This window comes from Malus domestica, chromosome 02, assembly GCF_042453785.1.
Source record: "Malus domestica chromosome 02, GDT2T_hap1".
In the NCBI taxonomy this organism is placed as follows: Eukaryota; Viridiplantae; Streptophyta; class Magnoliopsida; order Rosales; family Rosaceae; genus Malus; species Malus domestica.
This window is the reverse complement of record NC_091662.1, coordinates 17,173,134-17,183,389: the sequence shown is the minus strand read 5'-3', so window position 1 is coordinate 17,183,389 and position 10,256 is coordinate 17,173,134. Positions and strand designations below refer to the sequence as shown.

Here is a 10,256-nt window from a genome sequence, read left to right as displayed (position 1 = left end):
GATTCATTTGGAAGTGGAAAGTACAAAGAGAAGGAACAATAGATCTTAGTATTGGCTTCCCGTAGGTTATTGCCTGAGCACTACATATTAGCAAATCAATTAACAAATCTGGCAGTTGAATGTTCAGTCATTTCCAAACCAATAAACTTTCAGTTGAAGAATCAATCTCTGCTATGAATATACACAAAGTAAAAGAACAAAAAGAAAAGAACCAATCAATGCTTCGTGTACTAATTTGAGACGAATCATCATGGGATAGCTACAAAGGAGATGCCTTGTATTTCCTAAAACAAAAATATCTCAGTACCACCAAAGAACCTGTATCCTTATACGGACACCTCGACTTATATGAACTTGATTTTAAAAAAAAATTCACATAAAAAATGCACCGTCAATTATGATCACTTTGATCTACTCTTGTCCTTTATCAAGTTTGGATCATAACGAAATTCCCAAGCCAACTGGAGAAGATGAGAGGTATAGCAGCAAAGAAGTAGCACCTACTAGTTCTTATATGTAATTAAACATTTACCCACCTACTTGAAAACATTATGATAGTGCTAATATTTCGTCAAACACCTTCTCGGCACTTTCCAAATCACCTTTCTGCACATACCCATTGATCAAACGATTGAATTCACAATCATAAAGATGACAATATTTCACTCCTTTGGCAATGAATTTTTTTTCTCATTGGTCTTGAATTCACAATTATAGCATAACGAAATCAAATTCAATTTGAAAAATTGAAAATTGTATGCTAAAAAGGAGAAGCTCTCACCAGGTTTCGGCAATGGCGGCGGACTTGACGAGCTTGTACTGGTTCAGACACAACAAGGAAGGAGAATCAAGGTTTAGCGGCGGTCGAGCCAGAACGACAGAGATTACTCTGCAAGTGCTCAAGGGCCGTGGGCTGAGATTGCGGTGGAGGATTGTGGAGCTGGTGTGCGGTGCTCGAAGTTGCTTCAGGAGCTTCAAAACCACAACCATGGAGATTTTGTTGAGAGAAAGAGAGTGAAATTGAACAAGAAGAAGGGAAGGGAGTGGGTTTAGCTTTTAGGTGGGATGGTGAAGGTAAAGGCCCAAGGGAGAGGGTGCGAAGCCGTGAAGGAGAAGGGAGATGGCGAAGGTGCGTAGGAGAAGAAGACGGATGGATCAGCTGCGAGAGAGGACGGGACTAAGAGTCCGCTCGAAATCGAGGGCTTTCGCTAAGAACGGCTAGCGAGGCTTTCAGTTGGGACGAGTCCCCTTTAGTCTCATTAACTCTTGTCTGTGTAAATAACAAACACCAGATTGCACTATCATTTAGTCTAGTCCAGTCCAAAGAATGCTAGTAAGGGCAAACAAACATACCCATATATTATACGGAGTGACTCAAATGATGATTTTGCACTTGAATGTTAACGACATGTTAATGAACTTCATAGTTGGTAGATATTGTTGATATAATGTTGATATTTGATCGAAATTATTGATACAACGTGATATATAGCAACAACAATATGTGGATATAATGTTGTTAATATGGCTTGTTCATGTCACTTGAGTCGCTCTGTATTTTGAATTCGATTCATAGGCAGCCCATGCACACAAGTCAAATGCGAAAGGATTGAGTTTGGAAAAGGAGAAGTTGGGCCCCAAAAATGGGGAAGGAAAATGCCTAAAAGTAACCTAGATGGTATTTAGATCAAGGTAAGAAGAACTGAAGAAGAGCTCCCAAAAACCCTAACTATATTAGTCTAGTATGGACCTAAAATTGGAGCCCATGGAACATGCTATAACAAAGGCCTATTTTATACACACTAATGGCACTAATGTCACTTTAGACAGAGAAATCAACCAATATTGACGCTGCCATCACCACCTACCACTATGGCCGCAAGCGGCAGAGCTTGGATTTTTTGTGAGGAAGGACCTCTCATACTGTAAAAGAAAAAATGGGGAAGTATTTATAAAATTACTAACCAAAATATCATAACGTGTAATCAAAATAATCATATTTATCCTCAACGGGTTTTCATATTTGAAATCATTACATGATAACCTCATCATCTATACTATTAAAATAGTTATTAGAATCAATAAAAATTTACAAACCCTAATACTCAAGTAAGAGGTAGAATAAAGTACAAACAAATAAAAATTATAGACAATAATAGAGATCTACAGATGTTATTGTTGCTTATTGAATGGGTTTGTAATTTTTTTTAAAATTTTGAGAATGAGATGTAGCTCTCAAATTTCTGGGTTGCACCGTGAAATAATTCAGATTAGAGTGTAAGGCAAGATCTTTTATTTTTATAAGTAAAAGTGAATGATGGATTTAATTTTAAAGTTCGATTTGTAATAAAGGACCATCACAGGGCTTTAGAGGAAGAGATATCGGGATAATACACATATGCATATAGATACAAATATAGATATATTTTTTCAAGGTCAGGATACGCCGAAAACCACACTGCCCCCTTGGTGCCTCTGCCAATGATGGCCACCACAACCAACGCTATCTCTACCATGACCATCAACACCTCCACCATCTCCACATCCATCATCCCTGTGGCATCCCAACAAACCATAGCCACCACCAACCCAACCATCCTTAGTCACCATCACCATTTTTGTCACCACCATTCCCCGCCACTATTGTCCCCTCCCCATCCAACTATTCCCACCACCCATATTCCACCAACATTATATTAGACATTGGTACTACACACACTTTCAATGTTTTCTTTCTCAAAAAAATATTTTCGGATCAAACTACCAGACCCATTCTCAAATCATAAAATAAAATATTATTATTATTTTTGTTTTACCATTATCTTTGAAATTAAAAAGAAAAGACGAAATGCTTTTGAGTTGACTTCAAATAGTTTGGAGAGGCAAAAATACCACAAATGTGGCAGTTGTATGTTACCACGTCTAATTTCGTCTTATTGATCTGCCGAATATTATGATTTGGACTTGGTTGCAAACAAAAACAAACAAAGCCACAGGAGTAAAATTGCAACTTGAAATGGCATGGATCAACTAGAGCCAAAAATACAAAATTTCCTTTCAATATCGCAAGAGTAACTCGACCATTGAAAGAATATGAAGTCTTACAACCGTCCGTCCGAGAAAAGGTTCCACCGACAACTTCATGACCAAAACTCACATCGACAAACAATTCTGCTCAAATCGACATTTAAATATCATCAAGACCTGCCAAAAGCATTGATAATATCAATAATATGGTTGATATGTAGACAGTTGGTAACATATCGATATGTTTGTTAATATTAAGTCACTGAACAAGTCACATTTTTAGGTGTCTTTCTCTCGCCGAGACTTATTTTTCTAATTTTCAATCAAAGTCAGTGATTTTATTATAAAGACAATTGCATCTGTAGGAAAAGTTCAATTACTTCCAGGTAAATTTAGATATGCGAATCCATATATATAGGAGTCAATGTTGTGCCACTATTTGAAATGCCTAGCAGATCTTTACTTCCTTAATATTTTCCTCGAACGACAACAAAATGTTTGATAAAATGTCTCAAAAAAGCTAGGGTGAAAAACATTGTGATCCCATGCTGTTTGATGTGAAATTGATACAAGGGTGGTCTCTTCAACGCAAGAGAACCAAAAAACATTTACCTTTATAAATCTCAAGAGAAAAATTAACATTTTGTAAAATTATTTGATGTAAAATTACACAATAAAAATTCCAAGAACCGAATACCGTACACCTTTTTCTTTGTGCGAGTAAGGACAATTATTTTTCAACTTTAATTTGCAATCTTTTCCACGTCCAGTTGTTAATATTCCTTTTGGACCTCACAGCATGCATGCAGTGCAATGCATGCTATTCTCTCTTTATGTTCTTTTTCTATTTGTTTTATATAGAGAGACGTTATTATTTTCTCCTCATGCGTGCCTCTGCCTTCTTTCTTTGTCTTAATTTTGATCACTGCCTGCACTTTTTCTTTTACCCTTTTAAACCAAACAAAAAAATAATTAAAGAAAAAGGATTTGTTGCTCCCCTTCAATCAAAAGGCAACGATGATCTCAGCCTAAATGATCATTAATTAACCTTTTTCCACGCAGCAAACCATTGTTCAATATCAATGTCATATTAGGTGTGCCCACGTAGATATGGGTTGTTAAGAAGTAAGATATTGCTTTTAATTTTTAGATCCTATTACTATAAATTCATTATGTCCAAGTGTCTTAACCTGTAGAGCAACTCAACAACTTAAAATTCACATGCACCGACCCACCAATTGTGATGTGACCACGAATATACAAAGTAGTTATTTAAATGGTGACGATATGATATTTATAACGTATTCTTTCAAAATACTAATGCATATACAACAAAATTACGACACCACAACAAGACTACAGCTAACCGCAATAAGGTATGAAACTCTTCACAAAGATATACTGTCTTCGCATTCATGTAATTGACCCTAATTTCAAGTAAATAAGTTTAATCTCATATCATATGCATAATGTAGTATTTAATGATTACTATTTGGTTGTAAAAAAAAATCATAATTACAATCTAATCTATTATGTCATTCAGGAGCTGACCTTGCCAAACTGCAATAATTTTGGTTTAGGCACTTTGCCAAATCTCATTTTCCCGCCACAGTGTTACTCAAAACTGAAGCAGATTCAAATAATCATTAATCTATCGTCAATCCCATGATCAGATGAGCTGGGGAAGAGCTAAGAGAGATTTGATATTGGTAAATAAATTTAGAAACAAGAAAGGGAGATTAGTACTTATCTCGTAACTTGTTCTCGTCGCGTTTATTTTTTGAAGTCCAGAACCTTTACCCATCAATAAGGGCACTCTATATAACCAATAATCTAACAGAAGTTTAATTACTTCAAGTACCTCGTGCTAACGTTTAGGGCTAGGGGTTCATCTACAGTGTGAAAAAGTATTGAATACTAACACATTCAAATATGTGAATTCATCGAAGTAACGCTAAAACTGCGTTCGCATTGCAGAAAAATCTAAAAAAATGGAGTTAGTGATGTGGTTAACATATATATGTTGAGAAATGACTTCTGTGCAGCTTCTTTTTCTTTTTTTTTTCCCACCTTGTGCACAAATTTTTATTATTAATTTTATCAAACTATTAAATTTAACAAATCAAAGAAAAATAATTGACCCCAATGCCGAAGATAAAAAGAGTGCAGAAAACAATATTCTATTTTTTTTTCTTCTTTTATGTGTCATATTTAATCTTCATCCCAATCAATAATAGTTTACTTATTCTTGCCAAGCATGCATAATGATTTAGAATGATGTTTTTACCCGTTACTGCACGTGTGAAAACAGCCAATTCAAAGGGTTAATTTGATTTTGATTGATCGTAGTAGCCGACAGTAGGACATGGAATTGCTTTTATGCAGACATGATTAGTTTACAGCAAGTTTAAGTGTGCTTAGACAGAAAGAAACGACTTTAAGGTTTTTTCCAACACGATATATCGAGCTTTCAATTCAAAAAAAATTGCAGACAATTCCCAGTACTAATGGGCCATTATAATCATTAACAAAAACCCATGAAGTTCATGATCTGGGAATAATCCATTTCCACCTCTCAACCCTCCTTTTTCTTTTGAATTATGGGGAAGGAATGAAAGGAATATCTGTTACCTTTGGAGAAAGCTTGGGTAAAAAGTAGATCAGCAATGATGGTGTCGTAATGCACATACAGAACTAATAAAAGATACTGAGCTAAAACAAGAGAATCTACTGTGTAACCAGCTGTCTCCGGCCCTTTTTCTTCTCTCTTCCTTCACGTACGTGACCGTGGTTATACTTACACCGACTAATCCTTTTTTCTCTCTTTCATCATATGACCGTGGTTGCTTACACCGACTATATTTCTCTCTTTTCATATTTTTCATCACGAAATTACACTTAAGAGTTTAGCCCTAAAGTGGAACACATCCTGGTCAAAGCCCAAAAGAAAAAGACTATTTTATGTATTTGTCTCAGCATCATTGGGACACAAACTGAGCTGGTTCTGTACTTATTGGGGCAGTAAAGCTGTTAAGAAATTATGAAAACCATAGAGCATATCATTTCATAAAATAACTACAATCTCTGTAGAGCATCTTTGAAACTTTTTCCCTTCAATTTCTTTCATCATTTTGATAAGATAGGCTTAAAACATGAGGGAAATCAGTGATGTTTTCGTTTACTTTGCTCACAAAAAGCCCTACCAAGACCATATCATTAACCATAATTTACCCCCACTAAGATAAAAACTACATGAACCATCGTTCGCATGTAATTTAGTGAAAAAAACTTTCCACAGATAAGCAAAAAACACAAAGCCTATGGCTATGGCTATGCATCTGTCCAGGCAGCGAAAATTGGCATGTGAGGAATGGTGAGTCCTGGCCTGGATTGGACTGTTGGGATCCAAGAACTCACTGCATCACTCGAACCTGTGAAAAACTTGGAAGCAGATGGAGGCATTCCGAAGAAACTAGGCTGGCTTGACTTATCAGGGCTTGCTTCTCTTGAGCTGCCTAAGCTTGTCACCAATGAAGAGGCATTGGAAAAATGAGCATTCCCCATTTTGGTAGAGTCCTCTGCCTGGGCTTGAATCACATTCTGAGTTTCGGTGCTTGGTTGCTTCTGATCAAGTTGCTGGGAGGACTGATAGAGTGCCATTTTCCAATCTTCCCCTTCACTAATATTCTTCAGTGGGACAACGGCTTCCCCATTGCCGATTTGCGAAACATTGGTTTCATTAGTAGCCTCATTAATGGGTACAACCTCCTTATTTCGCTTAGCAAGTTCACCGGCAAGGAGGGTATTGCTTGACATAATTCGGTCCACATCATACCGTGTTATGTCAAAGTTGGTCACAGCATTCAGTCCTCGGAATTTGATTGCAGCTATGTCATAAGCCTCAGCAGCTTCCTCTTGAGTGCCTGAAAGATTACAGATTAAAGATGACCGAAAAGTTTGAGGTTTTACGGAAACTCAGAAAAGCATGAGCATCAAATATTAAAGCTAGGAAAGCATGGGGAGCCTCTGAAGGAACAGCCTTAGCAAAAGCTTAGTGGGCAAGTCAAGCTGACCACCATGCACCATACAGTGGTATCCATAACTGGCTAAAAAGACAATAGTTTTAAGAGCTGAGAGTGCTTCAAAGATCGGCTTTTTAAAGTCATAAAATCATATCATTTAATCACTTTTTTTCCACAATCTAAAAATAATGATAACATGCTTGAAGAATATACACAAAAATGGATATTTTGTCTTGTAAAAGTGAAGGGTTGAAAAATCACTCACTGAATGTCCCAAGATAAAGATCCTTATTTCCAGCAACCCTTCCAATCCTAGCTTGCCATCTTCCATGTTGGTGATGTCTGCTACACAGAGAAAAAAGAAAAGAAGCAGATTTCAGAGATTTTTATTTGATATATATAATTTTTCTCATAGATATTTGATCTAAATTATCATATAAAATTATGAATAGCTAATAAGACCTTGTAACTCCTCTATACATTGAAGCCCCTCTTGAGAATCCACTGCTTTTTCTGTAAAGACAGCATTATGTTAGTAACTGATTAGCGCTTAAACATTCTTGTATACATAAACCTACCAAATGCTTGATTAATAGCATGAACTAAAGCAAAGATCTACCTTCGTAAGTGAGCAACATATTCTTGTCTGGTCATATTCTTCATGTCCTCTAGTTCTTTTTTATAATTTTCCAACTGAGAAATTAATCATCCCCAAAGTTCCAATTTTAATATCCAAAATAAATATATATGGATTGAAAAAAAAAGTTCAAGAAGAAACAGAATGATTACTGGGAAATTAATGTGAGTGGATGGTCCCCAATACTTAAGTGCTGCTAGATCATAAGCTCGTGCAGCTTTTTCCTCCATATCATAACCTCCTAAAATGCAAATCTTGGAATGATTAGAAAAACAAAAACAACATTGTTTGACAGTTACAATGGTCAGCCAAATTATATGTAAAATAATGCTTACCCAAGTAAACTGAAGATTCATCATTTGATTGTAATTCCCCAGCCAATCAAGAAAACACCAAAAAATTAGACAATAAAATCAGCATAGTATGGAAAATAGTCAGAAATAATGCAGAATTTGACTTAAAAAATGCACATTTCTTCTAATTAAAAACATCATTGTGTTTTCTTCACAAACCTTGCCTTCCCTTCCTGCTCTGGCCTTCTTTCTTGCAACTATTGTCCCACAGATGCGCTTCGTATCGACCGGTCCATCGGTGCCTGACCAACACAAATGCATCAAGAAATGGGTCAAAACCCAATTTGCAAAGTTGGAACTTTTTACCTAAAATTTGTTTAAAATGTTGAAAAAAACATAAAATTATCATGAAAAAATAGGAAAGACTAACCTTGTGACTCCTCTGTACTGAGAGGTTCTCTGGCCAAATGTATCCAATGACTTCCTGTGAACAATCTGCTTTTGATCCACCTTTACAGGCCCTCTTTTCTTGGTATCCACCACCATTGTCACACAATCTGCAGTCACAGTGGGAGAAATCTGCTGTGAGCCGGTCACACAGCTGGACTGTGAGCCAGGGCTCATTGACAAGCTCAAACACTGCAAATTCCCATAGGGCATTCCCCCATTTTCTCCCATGCACCCAGCACCCATGTTGTTCTGCTCCATTACATTGTTTCTGGAAACCCAGCTCTTCATCTCAGCAATGCTCAGATCAAGCCTTCTTGCTGGGTGCAGATTGTAATTATCTGCTGAAACATGGGTTTGTTTGTGACCATCTTCCAAGAACATCTCATGGGTTCTGAGGCCCGAGTAGTATGATGAGTAGTGTTGTTGGTGGTGCTGCTGGGTCTGCTGTTGCTGTTGCTGATGCTGGGTGTGCTGCTCGTGCTGAAGATTATGGCTAAGCAAGTTTTCGTGGTTGCTGGGTACATGATGGTGGGTTGTTGGGTGTGGGTTTTGGGGGTAGAACATGCTGTCTAAGCTGAGAGCCATGGCTTCTTTGTCGTTGCCGCTTTCATAGTGATGGGTCCCCATGGCTGCACCTCCAAAGAAGTCCTCTAGTTTTGGAGTTGGAATAGTTGTTGTCACCATTGCAGCTTCAGATAAAAACATTAAAAAAAATTAAAAAGGTAAAATTTTTTTTACCAGAAAACACAAGAAATAATAGTCCCAGGAGAAAATAGTACCGTGAGGGTGGTGCTGGGACCTGTTGAGAGCTTCCATAATACAGAGAGAGCCATCAGACTTGAGTGGCATCATGGACAGAGGGGAGTACAGGACTGGACCGTTATCCTCCCCTCCTCCTCCTCCTCCTTCAACTCCATAGTAAACTCCATAGCTGAAGTGAGGTGGTGAGTGAAAAAAGCTAGCAGCAACAGAAGAGGAAGAAGAAGGGGACTCCATCTTCATGTTTGGAGACAGTGAAAAATCCAACCAGTTATTATTACTGTTACTGTTGTTACCATCATTACCCATGGATTTCATGGTTTTTGAGATTTCTTCCTTCTATTTTTGTGATCAGAGATTGTTGGGTAAGTTTCTGTTGTGCCAAGGCAACTCAATCATTGGGCAACATATAAACTAATCATACTCTCCATTTTCTTCTTCCTTATTTGCCCCACTCTCTTCTTCCCTTTGCCTCTGGTTTTTCAAAACTGGGTGTTTTGTTTGGTAGCTGCAGAGCTGATAGGACCAAATCTAACACTCATCTAAAACAAATCCCAACTCCTGCGACTGAATCTATCTATGCTACCATTATCTCTCTCGCTCTCTCTCTCATAACACTCATCTAAAACAAATCCCAACTCCTGCGACTGAATCTATCTATGCTACCCCTCTCTCTCTCTCTCTCTGTGGAAAGATGTGTGATTTGTAAAAAGGGAACAAAACAAGGCCCTTTAAACTAAGCAAAGAGAATGACATACAGCGAGCAGTGCTGGCCCTGCTGGGTATCCTTCCCTCATTCTATACGCATCTGTGTATGTGAGAAAGACCTTTTCTTTTACCTTTTTTTTTTTTTTACTTCTCCTTTCTTTAATTTGCTTTACTTTAAGATCCCCTTAATACTCATCACATTAAAGATCATTCCACCAAAAAAATATGTACAAACACGAAAATAACTTCCTGTAACACATTGTAAATGTTCATCTCTTTCTCTCTCTCATTATATATTGTGTTAATATTATCATGTAATGAGTGATATAAAAATGATAATACATCATGTTTTTGAAAAAG

The 10,256-nt window shown here is 37.1% G+C and overlaps 1 protein-coding gene across 2 annotated transcripts; it reads right to left on the bottom strand.

Annotated features, from left to right (window-relative positions):
* Window positions 1–6,065: 6,065 nt before the first annotated feature.
* On the bottom strand, window positions 6,066–9,955 carry LOC103404939 (AP2-like ethylene-responsive transcription factor ANT). 2 transcript variants are annotated; one of them, XM_008343901.4, is made up of 9 exons: window positions 9,209–9,955; window positions 8,410–9,118; window positions 8,199–8,281; window positions 8,022–8,030; window positions 7,839–7,927; window positions 7,669–7,742; window positions 7,512–7,562; window positions 7,315–7,394; window positions 6,066–6,950 (listed from the first exon to the last, which is right to left on the bottom strand). In XM_008343901.4, exons 1-9 carry the CDS (start codon window positions 9,504–9,506, stop codon window positions 6,358–6,360), a joined length of 1,986 nt encoding a protein of 661 aa, XP_008342123.2. In that variant the 5' UTR covers window positions 9,507–9,955; the 3' UTR covers window positions 6,066–6,357. The 2 variants fall into 2 exon arrangements, with proteins under 2 accessions (XP_008342123.2, XP_008342130.2); XM_008343908.4 differs by having other exon boundaries at window positions 7,315–7,391.
* Between the last annotated feature and the right edge of the window lie 301 nt (window positions 9,956–10,256).

Excerpts from the sequence above, each read along its gene's own strand:
- LOC103404939 (XM_008343901.4), bottom strand. The coding sequence starts at position 9,506 with ATGAAATCCATGGGTAATGATGGTAACAACAGTAACAGTAATAATAAC. Across the intron at positions 7,743-7,838 it reads CCACTCACATTAATTTCCCA|TTGGAAAATTATAAAAAAGA; the intron begins GTAATCATTCTG and ends TTAATTTCTCAG. Across the intron at positions 7,395-7,511 it reads ATGTATAGAGGAGTTACAAG|CAGACATCACCAACATGGAA; the intron begins GTCTTATTAGCT and ends TTCTCTGTGTAG.